General features: G+C 58.8%; 1 protein-coding gene across 1 annotated transcript; it reads left to right on the plus strand.

Annotated features, from left to right (window-relative positions):
• Positions 1-806: 806 nt before the first annotated feature.
• On the plus strand, positions 807-23,502 carry ONECUT3 (one cut homeobox 3; the record flags this gene model as incomplete). The annotated part of the gene is given in 3 exon segments (XM_082011065.1): positions 807-1,721; positions 1,724-2,203; positions 23,210-23,502. Coding segments are annotated over 3 exon segments (1,320 nt in total). The 5' UTR covers positions 807-1,174.
• Between the last annotated feature and the right edge of the window lie 214 nt (positions 23,503-23,716).

The raw sequence follows: 23,716 nt of genomic DNA on the forward strand, positions 1-23,716 counted from the left end.
CGTGGGAAACTATGGATTTTATTTTTCTTTTTTTCGGTATGTTCAATAAAGCTCGGGGAGCCGGCATGTCCCGGCTGGGCCCGGCAAGAAAGGCAGGAGCCGCCTGGGTGCGGAGCCGTGCACGGGAGCTCGGCCCCAGGGCGTTCCCGGGAAGGACACCGGGCCCCGGCCGGCCCATGGTGTGAGCCCAGCTCACGTCGTCCCTTCATCCCGTCTCCCTCCCCTGCCTTTCCCTTCCCTTCTCCACCACCGAGGCCCAGAGCCCTGCAGTACAGCGCCTTGTGCCGCCCCACGCATGTCCCGGACACCCCCCCGTGCCACGGAAACCTCCACCTCCTGGTAGCCTCCCGTGCCCGGGAGCAGGAAGCGGTGCCCGCCGCAGTTCGGGGGAACGGTGGTGGTGCTGGGGACACGCGTGGGGAAACACGGGTGTGTGGGGACAGGCGTGTTTGGGGTAGACGGGGGCAGCCAGGTCCTTGGGAGGGACGTGGGGGGCCATAGGGTTGTTGGGGGGCGATGGGGATTGGCGTGACCAGGGGTAGGGGCAGCCAGATGTATGCACGGGGGGTGGGGGCAGCCAGATCTGCGAGGGCGCGGGTGGGCACAGCTGTGCAGCGCCGCCAGCTGCGCGCTGGGTGCCGGGTGCGGGGAGTCACCCCGCTGCGGGGGTGGGGTGTCACTCCGGTGCGGGAGGACACACACCGGGTGCGGGGGGGTCACCCTCGTGCAGGGGTCACCCCGCTGCGGGGAGGGTCACCCCGGCGTGGGGTTGGGGATGCGGCCGCGGTGCGGACCCCCCTCCCGCACCGGGAGGGGGGGGCGGCGGGGCTCGGTTCGACGGGGGGGCGGGGCGGCGCTGACGTCACGCCGCGGCCCAGAGCGAGGCTGCCGGGAGCCGGCGGCCGAGGCACCCCGCACCGCGCCCCGCACCGCGCCCCGCAGCGCAGCTCGGCGGGCTGGGGCGCGCGGGCGCGCGCATCGCGCCGGCCTGAGCGCGGGGCGCGGGAGATCGATCCCCCGAGCGCGGAGTCGGAATTAATCCGGGCAGCCGGCGCGGGGAGGGGGGGCAGCGGTGGAGGAGGAGGAGGAGGAGGAGGAGGCGGCGGCGGCGGGGGGGTGGGGGAGGAAGGCAGCGAGCGAGCGGGCGAGGCAGCGGCAGAGCCTGGCGGCCACCATGGAGCTGGCGATGGAGAACCTGGGCAGCCTGCACGGCGTCCCGCACTCGCAGCCCGCCGAGCTGCTGAGCCCGGCGCACGGGCGGCAGGGCTCGCACCGCAACCTGGTGCCGCACGGCCGGCCCGCCATGGTCTCGGGCATGGCCTCCATCCTGGAGGGGGGCGACTACCGCGCCGAGCACAGCCTGGCCGCCCCGCTGCACCCCGCCATGAGCATGTCCTGCGAGTCACCCTCCGGCATGAGCCTGAGCAGCACCTACACCACGCTGACCCCCCTTCAGCACCTGCCGCCCATCTCCACCGTCTCGGAGAAGTTCCACCACCCGCACCACCACCACCACCACCACCACCCGCACCAGCGCCTGGCCGGCAACGTCAGCGGCAGCTTCACCCTCATGCGCGACGAGCGGAGCCTGGCTTCCATGGGCAACCTCTACAGCCACTACCCCAAGGACATGCCGGCCATGGGGCAGCCCCTCTCGCCGCTGCCCAACGGGCTGGGCAGCCTGCACAACGCCCAGCAGCCGCTGGCTCCCTACGGCCCCGGGGCCACTTGCCCAACGAGAAGATGCTCTCGCCCAACGGCTTCGACTCGCACGCCGCGATGCTGTCCCGGGGCGAAGAGCACTTGGCGCGGGGGCTGCCGGCGCCCAGCTCGGCCATGATGCCGCCGCTCAACGGGATGCACCCGCACGGCCATCCGCACGCCCAGCCCGGTGGCTCGCTCCTGGGCGAGCGGGAGCGCCAGGCCTCGGCCCCCGGCTCGCAGCCCGGCGGCTCCGGGCAGGTGGAGGAGATCAACACCAAGGAGGTGGCTCAGCGGATCACGGCCGAGCTGAAGCGCTACAGCATCCCGCAGGCCATCTTCGCCCAGCGGATCTTGTGCCGCTCCCAGGGGACCCTCTCGGACCTGCTGCGGAACCCCAAGCCTTGGAGTAAGCTCAAGTCGGGCCGGGAGACTTTCCGGAGGATGTGGAAATGGTTGCAGGAGCCGGAATTTCAGAGGATGTCGGCGCTCAGGCTGGCAGGTAGGGCACGGCGCGCTCTGCTGCCACCGCCGCCCGCCCCACGCCGCCGGGCTGGTGGGTGAGGGGGTGCCGCGAACACGAGTGGGGACGGCTCGCTCTCGGGCGTCCGTGGCGAGCTGGGGCCGGGCCAGGCGTTACGAGCCGATTTGAAGCCTTTAGAAGAAAGGTGGGGGGGGAATTCTATTTCAGGAGAATCCCCCCCCGCTCCCCGGGCCTGCTCCGGCCAGCGGGAAATGAGGGGTCCCAGGGGGGTCCCGGGAGCTGCCCGCCGCCCCCCGCCGCTTCCCGCCGCCTCCCGCCGCCCCTTCGGCTGCCTCCAGCCCCGGCGGCGATTTCCCGCTCGGTCCCGCCCGCCGAACCGGTCCCTCGTCCCCCGGCGAGCCGCTGGCAATCCCGGCCCACGCTCCTGCCGCCCATGGGTGCGGGCTGAGCTTCTTGGCGGCCCGTCGGGCACCGCCGCCCGGTCCCAGAGCCGCGCTCCGGGAAGGTCCGTCCAGTCGCCCCGCTGCCCCATCGCTCCCCGCTGTGGGGCCGGGGGGAGGGACGGGCAGCGCCGGGGCCGCGACCCCCGCGTCCCGCGGCCTGGGTGAGGGGCCGGCTCCTGCCTCGCAGCACCGCGGAGGCAGCGCCGGGCTCCGCGGCGGCGCTTGCGCGGCTTCAGGCCGGCGCTGGGCCGAGGCTTCGCTGCGGAAACGCGGTTTTTCTGCGCGGCCGCGGTGTGCTGCGCGGGGGCGGGCGGGGGTCGCGGCTCCGCTCTCCTCCGCGCTGGAGGGGACGTGCCCGGCCTCCCCAGCCCCCGGAGCCGCTCCGGCCCTTCCTTCTCCGGCCCCTCCGCGCCGGGGCTCCGCGGCCGAGCGGGGCTGGCCGTGGGGTCCAAAACACGCGTGTAGGATTTGTTCTTTACAAAAGAAAACCGCGCTCCCCGTCGGCCGGGCAGGGTCCGGCGCGGCGGGCGCTCGGCACGGCGAGGAGCCCGCCGTTATTTATGGAGGAGAGCAGCGTTCATATGTATTTAGTGTAATTCAGTTGCTCTTTAATTAGGGCAGGGTAGTGGCATCTTTTAGTTCCAGTCGATGCCCTATTGAAAAGCAGTTAATAGAATGCAAATTGTTCCCGGCTTTACAAGGTTCTGGTAAATAAAGATTTAAACACTGCCGCGATCGGCCGTTTAATGCCCCCGTTGCTCGGGCTTAATTGAGCAGCGCCGGTGGCTGGTTTCTGAGTCGCCAAAATTTGAAATAATAACCGTGATGGTGATGATAAAAGCGCGGCCCCGGTCGGGGGAGGCTCGGAAGGGCCCTGCCCGCCGGCCCGGCTCGGGCTCCGTCCCGCTCCGCTCCTCCCGCGGCGTCGGGGCAGGTTCATTCTCCACAAAATGGTTTTTAATCCCCAGCGCCGGGTTCCCCGGCCTCAGGGGTGTCCTGGAGGCGTTATTTACGGCAATTACCCCCCACACACACATTGCCTGGGGACAGGGTTTAATTCTTTGCTTTCTGCGGACACAGAAAAAAAAAAAGAACAACAAACAACAACAAACCACCAAAGCAGCAAACCAGCCGCCCCGCCATGAATTCGCTTGCTTCAACACCGGCTCCCCACGCGGGAACGGGCCGGGGCCGCCCTATGCCGCCCCGAGAGGCCCGTTGCGTGGGGTCGACCGGGCCACAGCCCCGGGTGGGAGGAACCGCCCCGACCTCCCCGGCCCAGCCGCTTTGTTCCCGGCCCCGCCGGGCCCCGCTTTCGTTTCGCTCCTCCCGCCGTTTCGTCCACCCGGGCCCGCGCGTGAGGCAGGTTTAAACCCCCCGACTCAGCCCGGCGCGGCTGGCCCGAGCAGTGGGGTTCTATGGTGGGGGTGGCGCTGGGGGGGCCGTGCCCGGCCGCCCCGATCCATGCAGACGAATTCTCCCACCCCGACCCACCCCAGAGCCGCCAGTGAAGCCTGCTCGTCCTTTCTGGCCGCCCCGGGCTGGGGCGGGGGGAGGCCCGAAGGGCTGCGACACCCCCCGGCAAGCGGGGAAGGGACCCTCTCCCCTGGGGAGCCATCGGCCTTTTCCCTCCAGTGTCAGCAAAAAAACGCGTGTTAGACGGGGAGCACGGCCGGGGCGAGGGCTAGTCCTAGTCCTAGCCCTAGTCCTAGCCCTAGTCCCGGTCCCGCCCGCCTGAGGGGTTACTCGGTCGGTAAATGGCGGATCCCAGGCCGCGGTGACCGGCAGCCGCCGCTTTGCTCCCCACAGGCGCTCCCGCCCCCTCCCGCCGCCCCGTCCGCAGATGAACCCTTAATTATTCCGCCGGGACGCGGGCAGCGTGGGGCTGCACCTCCCTCCCGCCCTGGGCTCCCCCCACGCGGGGGCTCCGCAAAATGTCCCACGGGGAAACATCTGGGCAGCAGCTGGCGGTGCCCGCCCCGTCCCCTCGGGCCACCCATCTCTGCCTCCCGCCGTCACGGCCGCAGCTCCCCACGCGTCCAGGTGCAGCTCTACAAACTTCGTGACACCACCCCCCCCACAAGCCGAGGTCTGCGAGGGCCTGTGGGTGGCGGCGAGCTCCCACCGTGGCATCTTTGGGGGTCCCACGGCGGAGCGAGACTCCGAAAACGCACCCGCGACCACCACTCTGTTGTCCTGGGGACGCAAAAGGCATCGGCTTCGTTCTCGTGGGATCATGTGGGAAGTGGGCTCCTGCACTCCTGTACCGCGTGTCCGCAGAGGGCTGTGGGTGCCTTCCCAGCAAGAGTGTCTGTGGGTGCGCTGCCATCCTGTCAGAGTCCCCGCCGGTGGAAACCCCCTTCCCGCCACGGATTTATTCCGTCACTCAGGACTGTGAAATTCCCTCGTGATTATTTCTCGTGAGGACGACAACATCGTTGTGTCCCTTTCGCGACACGGCGACTCCCCGCGTTGATTCGTCCTTAACTCAGATCAGCGCTCGGCTGATCCATTCTCCCGTGTTTTTCCTCGAAATGCGTGTCTGTGCGCGAAATTCACCCGCCTGCGTGACGCGTTTGTGCCGCGGGTGGGGTGTAAGGCGGGCCCGGAGGAGCCGCGCTGGACCCGGCCGCTGCCAGCGCCCCGGGGAAACGATGAGGTCCCGAGTGGGCTCCGCGGCACCCGGGATCGGCTGTTTCTGCCCCAAAGTGTTACCCGTGGCGCTGAACCGGGGGATCGCGGCCGCACTGCCCGTGGGACCCCGCGGCCGGGAAGGACCCACAGGCTGCGGCCGGGGCACCTGGGCTCCTCGGGCGTCTGCCTTCCCTTCTTTTACATTTCTTTTCTCTTTCCCTCTCTCATCTTCTTTTTCTTTTTCCTTGTCTCCCCGCTCCTTTTTTTTCGTTCTCTTTTTTTCTTTTGTTGGTTTTCGTTTTCCTTTCCTTTCCTTTCCTTTCCTTTCCTTTCCTTTCCTTTCCTTTCCTTTCCTTTCCTTTCCTTTCCTTTCCTTTCCTTTCCTTTCCTTTCCTTTCCTTTCCTTTCCTTTCCTTTCCTTTCCTTTCCTTTCCTTTCCTTTCCTTTCCTTTCCTTTCCTTTCCTTTCCTTTCCTTTCCTTTCCTTTCCTTTCCTTTCCTTTCCTTTCCTTTCCCTTTGTCTTCTTTCGTTCGTTCCTTTCTCCTTTCCCTTTTCCTTTTTTTCCCTTTTTTCCTTTTCTTTTTCCTTTCTTTTCTTTTTTCCCTCTCCTCCCCGGGCTTTCTTCCCCGAGCAAATCTCCGCCGTAGCACGAACCGTTGGTGTTAAAAAAAACCAAAACAAAACCACCCCGAAAATGCAATCGCGATCGCGGGACTGGGCCAAGACAAATGCCCGAGAGGTTTGGCAACGCCAATAATTAATGCTGCTAATTAATACTGTGAACTAAGACAGAGAATTGCCACAATCAGGGACAAGATGCTTAAAAACTCGGGAAATATTTTTTTTTTCACGAGTTTTGTTTCAATTTCAGCTTCTCCGAACGACTTTGACCCAACGACGGCTTCTCCCCGCCGGCGGCCCCGGGCACCGGCGGCGGCTCCGGCCGCAGCTCCGGCACGGGGGAGCGGCGGAGAATCGCGGGCGGTTTAGCTGCTTTCGGTCCGCACGTGTTCGCGGGGCGGCGGGGAAAACGCTCCGCGGCCACGGGGGAAGTTTGTAGGATCGGGAGCGAATTATTTGGCCTCCGTAAAATGGGGGAAAACGGGAGTTTGGGGCTGCAAGCGCGCGGCCGCCTCTCCCTCGGCACGGGAGGTTTTCCCACTCAGGAAAATACAAAACAAGCGAGGAAGGAGAGAAACGGGCATGAAAGAAATCCCTTTTCCCCGCTGGAAAAACATATTGGGTTTTTTTCCCCTTAAACTTCATTAATTTTTCTTAATTTGTTATTGTTTTCTTTTCTTTTTTTTTTTTTTTTTTTAGCACGTTAACAACCGGCAGCCTCCTCCGCCGGCGCGGAGCCGCCCGCCGGGAGCAGCCACCGCCGGCGCCGCCGGCTCCGCGGGGGCGGCCGCTGCGCGCCCCGCACCGCCCCGCACCGCGCCCCGCACCACTCCACCGCCCTTATCAGCGCGGCGGGGCCGCCCGCTCCGCCCGCGGCTATTTTTTCTGTTTGCTCCTAATCTGCGCGCCAGAAGGGGCCAATAAACCTCCCGTCGGTTAAATATTAAATCGGGTTCCCCCCCCAGGAGGAAATAACCTCCCCTCTCTGCGGGGCGGCAGCTCCGCGTACAGCTCACCCGTATCCGTGGGGTCTTGCTCCCCCTGCCAGCACCCCAAACCCTCCCGGGGGCTCTGCTCATCGTCTGCCTGGGAGAGACCCCCCAAGCCCAAAGCGGAGCCAGCGCCGGGTGCCCAACCCGGGACCTTTCTTGCACCTCCTAATTTTTGGCTGCATATTTTGGGTAGGTTTCTGTTGTTTTTTTTTTTCTTTTTCTGGGTGTACAACATGGGGGTGATTTTTTTTTTCTCTGTCCTGTCAATCGCCACTGAAACCATAAGGGAGAGATAACAGAGAAGAGAAAACTCTCGGAGTGACCTTTGAATCAATTTGAAAAACCTCATTTAACTGATAAGTCTTGAAAGGCCCAGAACTAATTTGAAAATACATCTATTAAAATCTCATTGCCGCTGCCTGGGAGCTGCTGGGAAGGGTGTGCGAGGCGACTTCCCGGGGTTGGGGAAGGCGGGAGAGCAGGTTTAAGCCCTGGTCAACAAAGAGATTGCAAAGCTGCCTGCAAAATGATGGGGCTTAAACCAGGAGAGAAAATAAGAATATTAAAAGAAAATCGGTCGTTCTTCCCCAGCTGGAGGGAAAGGGAAGATTTACAGCATTTTCCTGCCATAAGCAGGCACGGAGAGTGGGTTCGCAGACAGAATATTGGATTTTTCTTTTTTTTTTTTCTCCCTCCAGAAAACAAATCCAATATTTTCTCATTCAGCTCAGATGCGGTTGCAGGGCCGGGGAGCCTGCACCCCTGGGAGAGGGCAGCCGTACCCCTGAGGAGCGGCCGCGGGGAAGGCTCTGCCCCTGCTCCCGTTTCCTCGGTGCTGCCGAGCAAATGCCAAAGCTGGGGACAAACTCGGGTCTGCCAACGCAGAGGAAGGGGAGGGATGGTGTAGGCAGGAGAAGGTTAGAGGCAGGGCCCAGATGCCTCTTTTCCTGCCCTGGGCACCTCGCCTCCCCCAGCACCCCTGCAGCGTCGCCTGGGTGTAGAGGAACCAGAAATCCCCTATGGAAACCTCCCGGCACATGGGTCTCCTCGTGCAAAGCCTTCGCAGGGCCCGCGGCAGGGGGGTGATGGCCGACTTGCAACACCAACGGAAAAAAAAAGAACAAAAATTAAAAAAAAAAAACCCACACCAGAGCCTGGCTCGAAAGGGCTGGGGCTTTGCAGCTCGGTGAGGATTTGGAGACCCAACCTGTCCCCCAGCGCCAGACCTGGGGTGCAGTTTGGGATGCCTCTGCCTCAGGACCGGCACTTTCCTGCGGGAATCGCTGCCTCCCCAGCCGCGGCAGAAGCCGGACCCGTCACCTCCCGGCCCCAGCACCTCGTTGGCTGCGGGGGGAAGAGTTTTCCCCTTGCTACCTGATTCCCTGAGGTGTCCCAGAAAGGCTTGGGCAGAGGGAGCCCGGCACCCTGAGTGCAGACAGAGGCATTAGACAGCTTTGATCTGTCCTCACCCCACATCCACGCACCCATGCGGCTCTGCCCCAGCTCCCTTTTCGAGGCTGAGCGTGGACGCACAAATCCCATGGCTCAACGTTGAGCTGAGGCTTCAGCCAACGCGGGCTGTGCCCTTGGCTACTGCCCCACTCCTGCGCAGCACCAACGGCAGCACGGAGGGGCTGGGCTCAGGCCCTGGCTTTGAAAACTGGCCAAAAAGGGAAATTGGAGCCCCAAATTTTCTCCTTCAGCCCACCCATCCCCAGGCAAAAGCGATGCTGGGTGGGTGCAACGGGAGCAACGCAGGGCTGCGCCAGGGCGGTGAGGGGCCGGCGAGCGGCTGGCAGCAGGTTTCGGCAGCCGAGTGCATTTATTACTGGCTCCGTGCAGGACCGCGGCCATCGAGTAGCAAGATTTTGCTGATTAAACAGAAATTCAAAAATCTCGTTAATACCTTGAATGATATAGATCATGTCCAGCAAGATTTAAACCAAGGCAGGGGCGGACAGGCAAAATGGATGATGGATTTTTAAAACATTGGGGTTGTTAAAAAATAGCGAAACAAAAAGGCAACCTGGCTTCTCTGGTGCTGGAAGGAGGGGCCAGGACATTTAAAAAATAAAGACCCAATATTAAAGTCAAGACACATTTGCACAGACATAGTTGTGATTTCAAGAATGACCTTAATAGCTCTGTCTTAACATAAATATATTCTGCCAGGGATACGCACCGTTGCTCTACGTACTCGTGGTGTCTGCAGTGCAAGGCGAGGAGGTCCAGAAATTATTTAAAAGGGATTCAGTGGGGTTCAAGGTGTTTCATGAGTCGTGAAGTTAAGGCACGGAGGAGGCAATGCTTTGCCAGAGCAAAAGTGGGGCCGGAGGTGCCGCACGGCGAGAGGACGTACACCCACTTACACTGTGTACACCCACGGACCCCCGTGCCGGGTGGGACGCGGGCAGAGGTGGCAGGGCTGCAGCAAGGATGCTTGTATTCCCTGGTCCCATCCCACTGTGGGTACCAACTTCTTGCCCCTTGTTAGGGATCAGTGCTGGTCCTTTCCTTCACCTTCTCGTCTCCGGGGTTTTGCCTCCACGCTCTGCACTGCAGGACCTCGTCGCTCCAGTCAAACCGTGCCCTGATTTTCTCTGGCACCATTTCTGAATGTGAGAGGAGTCGGTGTCACCGTGAGCTGTTTGGGGAACGGGGGGTGTGGGGGGGATTTGCTGCCGGACCTCTAACCTGGGGAATGGCAGATGCCACCACCGCTGCCCCGGGGCGGACAATCTCCCTGTCAGGAGACCTGGACCCGCCATCCTGCCTCGGTTCTGTATCTCTGTGACTGTCCCTCTTCATTTTCTCTTCCCAATCCCAAGGTATAGAAATCACCAAGCAAGAGGGACCCCTTTGGGGGAAGCCTCATCACCCCTGGCAGGCTGGGGATGGCTTGGCTCTGCCCAGCGTGGGAGAAGGAGACAGAAAATCCCCGTGTGGGAGCCTGCCCAAGGGGAAAGCAGGGGCTGCTTGTGGGGAGGCACTCGTTGGGACTGGCTGTCATTTCCTTGCTTGCAGAACAATGAGGAAAACCCTGACATCTTGACAAATAAAATAGGAAGGAAAAGCAAACTGCAGCTTTTTCTGCTGCTGCTGGCACAGGCAGCAGTAACCAACCTCTGAGCCCGGGTGTCGGCAGGAGGAGGCAGGAAGGGGAGCCCAGGTTGGAGAACCGAGGTCTCCTGCTGTTGGCATGAATTTAGGAGCCCTAAATACTGGGGGCTGGTGGGCTTGGGGCATGCTGGGAGGGCTCAGCATGTGGCATGGCTCTGCAGGACACATCTAGGAACTCGATGCATCACGTTTGACTGTCAGGGACCCTAAAAAACCCCAAACAGACCAAAATCAGGGGAAACACCTTGTGCCAAAATGGTCTTCAAAGAGCTGTGAAGGTGATGGTCGCCCCAAGGAGCCCCCGCAGCGGTGCCCAGCACAGGGAGGGCACAGCCTGGGGAAGCCAAGAGCCATGGCAGGGCTGTCTCTGGCCACCGGGAAACGTCCGAAAGCCTTGTCCCCCTTCCCCACACCAAATGCCACCACACAGCTGAAGGGACACAAGTCGTGACTTGGCTGTGGGTTGACAGGTTGAGCATCCGCAAATCCTGCCGTGCCTCAGTTTCCCCACACCTAAGAGTGGGGATGACGGTGCTTTTACAGATTGTATGAAGGCACCAGCGCTGGGTTATTAAAGCTGAGGAACTCGGTGATGCCGCCTAAAAGGCCAAACCTTTAAGCTGGAAGATGAGCTCCAGAGAGCGATGCCCTTTTGTGGGAGTCATGCTACCCTTGGCTGATAAAGAGCAGGTAACGAGCAAACTCTCTCCATTAGGGATAAAATTGCAAATGTATTGGGAGCTGCTGACGGGTGATGGTATCGGGGGCTGACAGAGATATCAACGGCTCGGCTCTGCTCTGCCGCCGGCAAAGGCTGCTCCCACTACAGAGCATCAGAGACCCTGGCGCTCGTCGCCTGTCACAGGGCCGGGGAGTGCAGGAGCGCGTGGCAATGACAGCGGTGCCTGCAAGCAGCATCCCATCCCTTGCAATTTCTCCGGAGATTTGGCTCTACTCTATTTTTTCCCATCTTCCAAGGGTCTCTTGTTTGTCCTGGACCTGGCATCCCCCCAGATAAATCACAGCCTGGGGTGGGGAATGGATCTCTGTTGGGTTTTGCTCAGTGGTCGCTCGGTGGATGGACCAGCATCTGGCCCAGTTTGGCTCAAAAGTGACGCTCGAAAAAGTGCTGGGGTCAGTGCCGCAGTGGTTTGCGCTTCCAAAGGCCCCCCGGGATGGGGGGGTGTCCCTGGGGGTCCCTTCCCCATCCACCTCCCGGCTCGCAGGGGGTGAGGAGGAGGGAGGGTGGGACAGTGACACTGCACTGCAAAGTCACCCAGAGGGACCCGAGGCTTTAACAAGAGGCCTCTGGAAATGGATCTGTGGATCAGTGCCTTTAGTTCTCTTTTTGGGGCCAAAAATTCAGGATTTTGATGATGTTTCTCAGGCAGAAGGCAGTGAACCCCTACCCTCATATTCCCAGGGGAGCTCCTGCTGGCCCCCCCAAAAGCCACCGACCCACCTGCCCGCACACACAGGCAGCCAGAAGCAGGACCACACTTGATTTAGGGCATTTAATTTGCTTTCCATTGGGTGTTTGTGGTGAGGTGGGTGTTCGAACACCCGTCTGCATTGCAGTTGGTTTCAGTTCGGGTGGGTCAGAAATGGGGCAAAAGGAGGCGAGTCAAAGGCGCAGTGAAGGGTGCAGGTATCACTGGATGCTTTGCATGCCAAGAGAAAAAAATAAATTGAAAAATAAGTCATCCAAATCAGGGCATTTATTCAAAATAATGTTGTTTTCAAACCAGCTTGCTTTTTCTGGAGAAAATTTGAAAGCATCTCCCCAAAACTGAAATGGCCTTTTCTGCTCCAAATTGATGCTTCTCAGCAATTCCTCTGCCTTCAACATCTCCAGGAAATATCCAAATTATTTATTTGCTTTGACTTTCGGCACCGTCGCAAGGAGGTTGCCCCGCCAGTGGGTGCCCGGGGGTGGAGGAGGATTGGCCCAGCTCTCCGCGAGAGAAGATGCTGCTTGATCAGTACAGGCAGAGCGTCCTCAGCCCTGGGGGTGCCATTACAGCACTGTCATCTCCCCTGGGAAAGGGACCTCGGGGGAACGTTTGGTGAATCGGGGGGCTTGGGCGTGCCCCTCAGCCTCGTGCTTGGAGCTTTTCTAGTGGTGGCTACGGGGGGTTTATACCTCCTCTGGAAGGTGATTTCATCCCAGCCAGCTCCTCTCCCCCGTCGCTCTGAGGTTCCTGAAGGTGCTGGAGCTCAGCGCGGGTACCAGGGGGAGCTGGCGGTGGCAGGGGGAGGCCCCCGGGCAGCATCACCGTCACCCAGCCCAGACCCCCCCCGGGCTCCCTCCTGTTCCGCAAAAACGAGAGAAAAGAGACAGGAAAGGAAAGGGGGACGGGAATGCGGGGAAAACAAAGGGGCTGCTGGGCACTGGCCTTGGCTAGAGCTGTGACACCCCGCTGGGAACCCCTCGCTCCTCTCCTGTCCATCCCTGTCCTCTTTCTTCTCCTTGTTTTCTTTTTTCTTTTTCTTTTTTCCTTTTCTTTTTTTTTCTTTTTCTTTTCCTTTTTCTTTTCCTTTTATGTTTTCTTTTTCTTCTCCCTTTTCTTTTTCTTTTCCTTTTCTCTTTTTCATTTTCTCTTTCATTTTCTTTTTTCTTCTGTTCCTTTTCCTTTTCTTTTTATTTTTTTAATTTTTCATTTTCTTTTTCCTTTTTCCTTTTCCCTTTTCCTTCTTCTTTCTCTTTTTCTTCTTTTTCTTTTTCATCTTATTTTACTTCTTCATCTTTTTCTTCTTCTTTTTCTTTTTCTTCCTCTTTTACTTCTTCATCTTTTTCTCCTTCATCTTTTTCTCCTTTTTCCTTCTTCTTTTTCTCTTCTTTTTCTTCTTTTTCTTATTTTTTCTCTTTTTCTTCCCCTTTCCCTCCTTCTCCTCTTCCTTTTCTCTTTTCTTTCTTTTATTTTTTCTTTTTTCTTCTTCCCCCCTCCCTTCCTCTCCTCCTTTCTTTTTTCTTTTTTGCTCCCAACAGCCCCTTTCCCAGCCAGCAATGAAAACTGTCCAAGAGAAACCATTCCCTTTAGCCAACCCCCAAACACTCACTCCCAGCCCGGCTGTTACCTTTTGCTCTCCCACCTTCGCGGAGAAGCCCTGGGGAGAGGCAGCTCCCACCCAGGGAATAACCCAGGGAATAACCCATGGGGATTAATCCCCTCTTCCCGCAGCCCCTTCCCCTATGCTTCCCTCCCTGCAAACCTGCCCGTGAGCTCCCCGCCGGTCACGTAGCCATCAAACTGATGTGCCAGCAATATCCAACACGCAGTTAAAGCCACTCGTGGGAGTTTCAATAAAATCGACCGGGCAGGATCAATGGGCTGCGCCGGCCCGGCCCCAGCCCCACACATGAGAGTGGGGGGCAGGAAAAATACCCAGACCTGTGAAATGGGGGTGGTGGAAGGTGTGGGGGGAGCTGATTACAAATCCATCCCATACTTGCCATGATTAATTGCCGCTTTACCAGAAGGAACAGCTCTGCGTGGGGGTCATTTTTAAAGGTAACATTATGGGGGGAGGTTTCTCCGCGCTGTTCGGATGGGAAGAAGCAAAAGCCCTTTTCCCACTGGAGTTTCCCTCCTGGCAGGACGGGGTGGGAGAGGGGCAGGGAGCCGGCGCCGGGGGGGCCGCGACAGTGGGCGCAGCCCAGGCTGGTTGTTCCCCGCTCCCGGCAGTGACTCGGGCGTTGGGAAGGGCCGTCCCCCGCCGCTCGGGAGCATCCCTGCAGCCGCGGGGAACGCTGAACCTCGGCCAGCCGGGACTGCCGGTGTCCCGGTGCCGGGAGCGTGTCGCGGAGCATCTCCCGGCCGAGGTCCCGGCCGGGGAATCGCCCGAGGCTTGGTCGCCCGGCAGGATCCAGGTTTCTGGCTACTCCTTACCCTAAAACTCCTCCCGCGTGCTGCTGCCTGTGCCTGGGCAGCCCCTTCATCCCACGCCAGCGGCGGGGTGTCCAGCCGGGCTTGTGCACCCTCTCCCAGTGCTTGGGGGTCTCGGTCCCTGCCCTGCCCCCCCAGAGGTGCCAGGCTCGAATTAACACATCATCCATGGCTACGGCGGCGGCGGCGCGTAATCCCTGGCAGATCAGTGCAATTACTGCGGGAAGTACCTTGGGAGCTGAACTAATAACGCTGGCGCGGTGTATTAAGAGTCACTGGCTTAGCGCCGGCCGCAGCCGCGCCAGCCCCACGCGTGTGCGGGGACGGGCTGAGCTGCCCCGGGGCAGCGGGTTCCCAGGGCTGATGGTTGTGTGGCCGGGGTGGGGGCGATGGGGAAGGGGTGATGGCTTGTGGGGCAGCCGTGGGATTGTTTGTGGGGCAGCGACGGGGTGGGTGACGGGGTGGTGATGAGGCAGCGTGTGGGACAGCAATGGGGCGGTGATGGGGCAGGATGTGGGGCAGCGCTGGGGCACTGTGTGAGGCAGCGCTGGGACAGTCGGTGGGCAGCGATGGGGCACTAGAGGGTGACAACGGGGCAGCCGTGGGGCAGTGGTAGAGCACTGATGGGGCAGCCGTGGGGCAGGCGGGGGTCCCCCGGCCCGCAGGCATTCCCGGGGTTTCCTGTCCCCGTCCCCCCTCCTGGGACGCGGATGGACCGCTCCAGCCCGGCGCGCCCCGTGTTGTACACGGCGGCTGGAACAGCCCATCGCGCCAAGGGGGAGGGGGTTGGAATGGCCCATCTCCCCCATGGCGAGGGGCGGCCGCAACGCGCCGTGGGGCAGCCGCGGGGGGGCGGGGCGAGCTGTACCACTGCCACCGCCCCCCTGGGAGGTGAAATGCGCCCTTCCATCCGCGGGGGGGCGCCAGCACGGCGGGGACGGCCCATCGTGGCTGCGGGGAGGGGAAGCGGAACAAACCATTCTCTGCCGTGCCGGGGGCACCGGGCGGAACCAGCGCTCCAAAATGGCGGAGGGGCGGTGGGGTGGGTTTCCCCGGGCCTCGGTGGGTACCGGGGCCGTGGGGCCGGGAGTGTCCTCTGCTTCGCCTCAGCCCCGCTGCCTTCACGACCCAGCTGGAGGCAGGTGCGGCTGAGGCCCCTTCGCCCAGGCCAGCAGTGAGGGGGGCCCAGCAGCACCCCGGGCCTAGGCCAGCCTGGTGGGGGGATGCGCTCCAAGGGACTGGGCAGGGTCCCCAGCGGGGTCCGAGCAGCTGCCCTGTGTCACCCCCCATCCCCGAGCACACCCCAGCTCCTCCTGAGAGGCAAAATGGGGTGCTGGGCCCTGCTGTTGTCCCCAGACTCCTCCTCAGTGCGTGGTGACCAGCCTGGGCACATGCCACTCACGCTGGCTGCTGCCTCGCAACATGGATGGCTTTGTGCTGGGTGTAGGAACTGGGTTACGCTTGGAGCCGGGCTGTGGTACCCATTGAGGTTGGGCTAGAAACTGCCTTGAGAGCGCCTGGGCCTTCTGGAGCGGGGCCTGGTGCCAGGGAAGGGCTCACATCTGGAAGCTCTGTGCTGCAATGCACTGCTGGAGGTAAGGGAGCAGCTGGTGTCCCTGCTCAGGCCCACCCTTCAGAGGGTCTCAAACCCTGGTGAAACAAAGCTTGAATGCCCCAACCCGCAGGATTACAGATTTTCCTGTTTTTCACAGCACTGCAGAGCAAGAAAGCCAGCAGCCGTCTGAGAATTGGCTTGGCCAAACCCTAAGGGAGCTTCCCATCTCACACCCGATAGATTCACCTGAGACCAGATTTAATCAGGAAATGCAGAAAGCTGTTGTTTTTTCTTCCCGCTGCTTTTTCCCTCTCTCCAGCAAATGTTCCTTGGCTGATAATGGCTCTGGGCCCTGTCTGGATACCATCTCTCCACTGAGAGTGGCTCAGGAGCAACACGCGCTCTGATGAAACATGCTTCATTGATTGTTGAATTTGTTTATTGTCCCTGCTCAGAGAGCCAGATCTGGGAGCTGCTGAAGGCAGCGGGAGTTTGGAAGGAGGAGCCCAACAGGAACGGCCTGGTGAGAGTCACTTAGCAGTAGCCCATGCTGATGCCCGAGGGAGATGCTTGCTGCTCCTTTCCTGTGTGAAGGAGTGAGAACAGAGGTGGACTGCACAGGACTCACAGCTGCATGGGTCGCAGGGATGTCACTTGCCCCAGATTCCCAGGACAAGCTCCTTGTCTGGCGTTACTTGGTTCTCCCTGTCATTGTGGGACGAATCGAACCCCAAACTCCCTTTTTCCCTCTGGATTCTGCAGCTGGGGCTCAGGTGCCAAAGCTGAGCATGAGCAAGTGCCACTGACTCCAAGGAAAACTTATTTCAGGGGCTGGAGGGTTTCCAGCTGCCCCCTCCCCACCCATCCCTGTGTCTTCCCTCTCTCCGAGAAGGTGATGACCTTCCTCTGCCGCTGCCATCCCTCGCGGCACTGTGGCTTCTGCCTGCCGCGCTGCCTGACTCCAGCACTTCATTAGCACCAATTTGCTCTCGTCACACTAAGTGGCAATGACTCAGGAGAAGAGTAAGGAGAACGGAGCAGCTGGGAGGACTCCCAGGGCACCTCTGCCCAGCCCTGCCTCACACCAGGCAGCTGGTCCGGTCCCGGGCCGTGCTGGCAGCATGAGCACTGAGCAGCTCGTGGTGGCAGTGGTCTCCACTGGGACAATAAGAAGCAGCTGACCTTGGTTCAAAAAAAGGCCTAGAAAGTGAGGAAATGGGACAAATGGGGCAAGTGACTTTGCCAGCAGACGTGATGGCAGAGCCAGGGGTTGAGCCCGGTTTGCCTTTGTGCTGGGAAAAGCGGAGCGGAGCATCAGGTCTCCTTTTACGAAAGGCTCTGGAAAAGTGAGTGAAAAATCAAACCTCTGCACAAAGGAAATGCTTTTAACAACAAACCCCCATTTTTAAGGAATCTGAAACTGTTTGTTTCTGTGTCCATGAGAGGGGTCTGATGCAGCTGGCTCAGCCAAGGGCTGTCTCTGGTGGGGCTGGTGGCAGCTTAGCTGGAAAGGACAAGAATAAAAATAGGCCAAATGTGGAGGGATGGAGCCAAGCACACCTGCAGCCACCACAGCTTCTTTGCATCCCTTCACCCACCCTCAGACCAGACAAACTCATCTCCTTCAGCGCTGGAAAAGCTGAAAATGCCACACCATAAAAAAACCAGACAAAGCTTGAGAAGTGCAGGAGAGGAAAAACGAGGCGTCCCACGGGGCTGGCATCACCGCTCTGCTGCACGTTTGGGTCATTCTGCTGGTCTCCTCCAGCTATCGGCAATCCCAGCTGAACCCGTCTCTTGGAAGGAACCATCATCACCCGAACGGAGGACCGAGGACTTGTGCTTTTGTTTCCAGTTCCTTCCTTCCACCTGCCAACCTGCGCTGTGCTGAAAGCCCCTGGGCTGTTGGGGAACGGGCTGGGGGTGTTGGTGCGGGCGGCTGGTGATGCCTCGCAGCCCCGTATGGGTCGACTGGAGCTGTTCGCGGAACAAGTCACTAAAACCCTTCGCAAGGGAAGGCAAATGCACCCAGCAATGCAGAGGCGAGCGCTTTGTCTCATCTCATCTCCTCATTTGCAGCATTCAGAGGAAGATTTGATTTGCTGGGCTTGGGGAAGCGCCTCACCCTGCAGCGCGCTGGCTGCATACCAATGACCAGGGGCTCTCCCTGGGCCTCGGGACTCATCCTCCAGCAGCTGCCAGGGACACCAGCGGGGAAGCCTGTCCCCACTGAGGCAGGGCCATGTGGCACAGGGACATGTGCCGGGCCAGGAGCTCTGGCCCGACCATGTCACTCTGACCCAGCAGGACCGTGAGGCTGCAGCTCTGCAGACACATTGCAGCTCCTAACCACATCTCTCGGGCTCTGGATGGCCTCTGATGCGTGGTTTTCCAAACCTGCAGGTTTCTAGGATGGGACAGTTTTTACTACAGTGTGGTTGAAATCTGTTGGATGCTGTGCGACTACAGCAAGCAAAATCCCCACAGCTTTTGGAGTCCAGAAGGTGGTTTGGTTTTTTATTGCGTGCTGCTGAAGTCTGGGGGATCGCAGGGTTGCTGTGCTGCAGGGATGAGCAGCGCGGGGCAGGCTCTGTGCTGCAGTTGTGTGATTGACACTGCAGCCCCTTTGCCTGTGTGTTTGTTAGTTTTCAGAATCAAATGGGGTTTCAAGAAAAAAAAAAGACAAAAAGAAAGTTGAGGTTTGGGTTTTGAGCCCTCTTTCTTCCTGCGTTCTACACTGCTGACTCTCCTGTCAGCTTCCCAGCTAGCGAAGGCCCTAATTTCTGCTGGAGAAGCCTATTTGTGACAAATCTCTTTGGGCTCTTTTCTTACAATGTTAAAAAAAAAAAAGGTCAAACAAATCTCTCACAGTTACTAAGTCGCCCCAGCTTTGAGCATCCCGGCCAGCCCAGCTGTGGACCAAAGGATTTCTGTTTTAGAAGTGAAATCCCCTGCTCTCTGGTCCAGACTCTGCTCCAGCTTTGGGGGTGCAGATGCCGTGAGGTTAGTTCAACTCAGGATCAGACACCGCTCTGCTGTGGAAGGCACTGGGCTCATCCCAGTTTGCTCAGAGGTGCAGCCCCTGAAACCTTCCAGAACATCAGGGCAGGGTCTGAACCAGTAACATCCATTGCACAGCTGTATGCCCCACTGCCCCCCATGAAAGTGGTTGAGATCCCTCTGCCCCTTCAAGGAGAGGGGGAAACTGAGGCAGCCCAGGGGCTAGACCCATCCTGAAGGCATGAGGAGAAGCCAGCTTTGCTCAGGGCCGGTGTCCACCAGTGAAAGAGCCCGTCCCACCTCTGCACCGAAGAAACCCATCCTGACCTGGCAGACCCCATCAGGTACCCCCTCTCCATCTCTTCCTCCACCTCCCTTTGAGCCCCTAAATGCTTCTCTGTCCTCTTGCACCGCTGTGAACCGATTTGATGGAGAAAAAGAGAAAAGCTGGTGTGGGGTTTTTTTTGTTCCCCCTAACCTCACTTACAGCCAGCATGCTGGCTCTGAAAGCCCGTGGCTGTCTTTTGTGATTTCAACAAATCACCAGCACTTAAGCAAAGTGGGCAGAAAATTACAGGTTGTATTGCAAGTGAATGGAGAGGGAGAGCACGCTGGGGCTGAGAAAACAGAGGTTTGTGGGTATAATAGAGAAACCAGTGTCTGGCAGGCTGCGGAAGCCTGCAAAGCCATCAGGTATTAGTTAAATGCTTCGCAGAGTTCACACTGCGAGGCATAATCGCAGCTTCTGAACAGCAGCTATTTGATTGTCTCTATTATGCCCCTTTAGAAATGATTTGGGAGATATTTTGCTTTGAGCTGTCAAGGTTAAGTCAAGGCAAACGTGCTCCCCCTGACTTAAGTCTCCCGGGAGGCAGAAACCCTCAGGAGAAATCTGCCGGGGGAAGCGTGTGGGATGCCTCTGCTTTCCGCCGTCTTTCCTCCTTCTTTTCCCCACGAGGTTCTTCCTTGCCTTTGCGCCCTGTGGTTTTTCCGCAGCCAGGTCAGCTACCTTAGGGACGAAGTGCCGCTAGGATTGAAAATGCCTGCCTGGAGTCTGGAAGGAAGGGTTGCTCCGTGCAGTCACCCTGTCCCGCGGTGTCTGGCGTACCCTCCACGTCACTCCTGCGCTTGCTGGCTGGTTGCAGCCAAGCCTGGCTGAGCGGTGGCGGTCTCGGCGGTGCAGGCATTGTGAAATGAGCCAGGGAGAGATGGAGAGAGGCGAGGAAGACCTCCGTTGTGGGTGAGCTCAACCTCTTCCTGGCTGATGGAGCATCATCCCGGGCCACGGGGGACCCCAATCCATCTCTCCCACTGTTTGTCCTGGTACTGCCAGGGTCTCCTACGCCCCGGGAGGAGCAGGAGAAGCCAGGGAATAACCCCTGTGATTTGGGCATTTGCTGGGGAGATAACCCAGAGGCAGGGGTGGAAGCACCCTGAAGCATGTCCCCATCCCCATGGACTGTGGCCAGCCCAAGCCACCCTGGAGGGAGCTTGGACCTTGGAAAAAAGGAATTTTGAAGCACAAAGAAAAACCCTCACCCTATGCTGACCTGGGTGGGAGTCAGAGCTGTGCCCCCAGCTGCCCCCCATCCCCGGCTCCCACCGCCTGTGGGGACACAGGGACGGCCACTGCCAGCCTGCCTGGGAAAGCAGCGCCCGGGGGATGGGGAATAGGAAAAAGATCCTCCGCTGGGGGGTTGATGGCCGCTGTAAATAGATCTGACCAGCGTCACTATCGATTTCTGTTGTGCGGAGCTGTAATTAGATTGAACTGGGGAAGAGGGGTGTTGGGCTGTGTCAGCAGAAAAAGAAATTAATAAATAAACAAACGAGCAACAGGAAATGTGGGATGTGGCTGGCGGCGGCGGTGCAGGCCAGAAATAACGGGGGGATCAAGGGGTGCGGAGCATGGTGTTGCCTCTGTCTAAGCAATACTTGGCACTGGTTTTAATGCTGGATCACAGTTTTACCGGCAAAGACCCTGATGGTTAGTGCTTGACTCGGAGCTTTGAGTTATTAATGGGCAACTGGTTTGTAATAATTACTCCAAAAAATTGAATGGAGGGAGGAATGTGAGGTTGAAAAGCCAAAACGCTGGGCTCAGGCTGGCTGTCCAGCTCTGCTGGGGGGAATGGGTGCCAAAAGGCAGGAGAGCAAGACGACAACCTGGATCCCAGCGGCTTTGCTTAGTGTTGCAACTGGGTCAGCACATCAACCCGCCTGTCCCAGTTGGGTATGGATGTCTTTACACATACCTACACACATCTGTATGTACCTGGCGCGTATAAGGTAGAGATTAGCATAAGTGCTGTCCATGCAGAGTGGAAGCTGTGCTCACAGGGAGTGTATGAGGTGCCAATCAGCGACACGAGGTCCCATCCGTGCCACCGGCATGAGGCCGGAGCCGAGCATGCCGGGGCGATGCTGGGAGGGCACGCGGCGGGTGGGCGAGGGGTCCGGCAGGGCAAAGTCGCACTGCTCTGAATGTGCACGTATGATGGGGGGGACTTTTTGTGTGTGTGTGGTTTTGGGGGGAGTTTGGGGAGGTCTTGTTTGTTGTTTTTTTTAAATTCATGTCTGGAAAAAAGTCAAATTTTCTATAAAGACTTTTTTTGTTTGTTCTTTTTGCAAGCATCTGATGGTCATAGGGTAGGTTTCCGCTAAACCATTCTCTGCTGGCTGTTTGAGTAAGGTACCACTGGGACAGGGTCCCTCGGCACCACCGGGGCTCAGACTGTCCCTTGTCCCTAAGGACAGGTTTGCAGCCAATCCTGCCTGGGGGGGAGAAGGGGAGGGGAAGGCTCTTCACTAACCATCTTTACCAGGGATGGCTGATTTTGATGGGTTGTGCCAAGGTTGGTGCTTTCTGTCCCCTGCCTCAGTGAGAGGAGAACCGATGGCTCCTACCGCCCGCGTGGGGACAAGGCAAGGACTGAGCCCAGCAGCCAGGGAAACAAGGCTAAACCTGTTGGATAAATTACCTGCTTCACTGAGCTCTAGATGTCCCCAGCTTTGGGTGGAGGGGGTGGATGTCATCCTGTCTGTTAGTTCAAAGTGATGTAAAGAGGACTTGTAGTCAGCTGAAGAAAAATTAGAGGAAGACCTTGCTTGTTCTCTAGTGAGGAAAAAGTGACTTCAAGCACCCTCCTGTTCCTCCTAGGCTACACGGCTGCCTGCCCTTTTACTCAGCCTGGTTGTGGAGGTGCGTCTTGTCTAGCAGGCAGGTAGTTAGCCTGAGGGGAATACCTGTCCCGTGGACCCAAGACTCCATCCCATTGTTGCATCAGTGGCATTTGGCCTTGGCCTCTGGCCCCTCCAAGGTCTGTGCACCAGGTCGAAGAGGCTCCTGGAAGTGCCTGATAGAAGCAAGTTGAAATCTGTCACCCAGTAACCTCCCGACAGCAGAAGTCTCAAAGGACCTGTGCCCTCCCTGCAAAATCCTTTGGAAGATGCAAACCAAGAAAGTCCAAAGGCTGAAATCTGCTGCTGTCTGGGGCAAGAGTGGCACTTTCCTTGGAAAGTCTTTACTGCCCCATTTCCTGACTGTTTTCTGAGCTTTTCTGGAGGAAACGGTGTGTCCCCAGCCCTGGAGGGCCAAATCCGGGCCCTGCCTTGCCCATAGGCATCTCATGCTCCCGCAGTGCCCACACATGTCTGGCCAAGTCCCTCAGCAGCCAAATCCCTGAGCACCCTGATTTGACCTCGACAGCTTCAAGGTTGGCCCTGCTTTGAGTAGGGACTAGACCAGCAACCTCCACCAACCTCAGCTACTCTATAATTTTCTAGAAATATATCGTAGAAAAGGGCACCTTTTCTCACCATTTCCACCAACAGCACGCTTGATATTCCTGCAATTAAAATTCATATATTTAGCAAAAGATGCGTGTTCGTCTCCCTCCCTCCCTCCCTTGCACGCAGCGTGGTGGTGTCAGGGGGGCTTTCCTGGCTCCCAGCAGCCCGTCCCTGTGTGACAGCACCTCTGTCCTGACCTACCACTCAAACCAAATCTGTAGGGAAGGCTTTTAATTCGGTGCTGGCTCAATCTGAAATGTGTGCCGAAGCATCTGGTAGCAAAGGCACACAGGGGAGGCTGAATTTCCTGGAACTTCAGGTGGCTCAGGCTGTTCTCCAGCCTCCGGAGGCAAGAAAACCCCTTCCCAGGGCAGGTGGAACCACAAACGGTGTTTCCAGGCTGTCTGCCGTGGGACGTGGTGGCTGCAGACCAGCCTTTTCACAACGTCCCTCTCCCTGGCTCTTCCCTGCATTTCGGAGCTGGCAGCTGAACACGATGGCCAAGAGACACCCGGTGCCCTGAGTCCTCCTGCAAGATCCACACAAGTGATGAGGAGGTGAGGGAGACCACGCCAGAGTGCAGCAAGGGAGGGAGGCTGATGGATGACCCCCAAAATTTAGGGATGGAGCACATCTCAACAGCCAGGCTGTGGGAGCAGATTCAGCCCAGGAGTTTCCCTGGTCTCTAGTCCACTGGAGATGCTGAGAATTGGGCTTTTCCTGGGCGTCTGAAGAGGTGATGGGCTTCACCCAGGCTTTTCTCATACTGATGTCGCAAAGAGACTGTTGTCCCATCTCAGCAGACACTCAGGAGGCACAGGAAGGAAGAGGAGGGAGGTAGCCTAGGGAGTGGTGGGCAACAAGCCGGCAGGTTTACTGGAGGGAAGGGCCTGGGTTTTGGGAGGCAGCCAGGCAACCTGCAAGCAGGCCAGGGTGGTGAGCACCAATTAATGGCCCTGTTCTCTCTTTTGAACGTCTAGCTTGCAAACGCAAAGAGCAAGAGCAGCAGAAAGACAGGAGCCTGCAGCCCAAGAAGCAACGGCTGGTCTTCACGGACCTCCAGCGCCGCACCCTGATCGCCATCTTCAAGGAGAACAAGCGCCCATCCAAGGAGATGCAGATGACCATCTCACAGCAGCTGGGCTTGGAGCTCAACACTGTCAGCAACTTCTTCATGAATGCTCGCCGGCGGTGTATGAACCGCTGGCAAGAGGAGCCAGGCACCAACCCCGGAGTCCCCTCTTCTTCTACAAGCACTTTCTCCAAAGCATGATGTCCTCCATCCCTCCCTACCCGTTCCCAGACATCCTCCTCATGACAAAGCCACCCCCAGACTCACATGCATGTCCCGAGCCGACTGGGGTGGGTGCTTTTGGATGCTGCGAGTCCATTAGCCTCCCAAACCCTCAGCCAGGCATCGCCCCTGGACGTGGGCCTCGTGCCACATCCTGCTGCCACGTCCTCCCAGCTCGTGGAGCAGGGAGAGG

Source organism: Phaethon aethereus (genome assembly GCF_964289735.1).
Source record: "Phaethon aethereus genome assembly, chromosome: 26".
Classification (NCBI taxonomy): Eukaryota; Metazoa; Chordata; class Aves; order Phaethontiformes; family Phaethontidae; genus Phaethon; species Phaethon aethereus.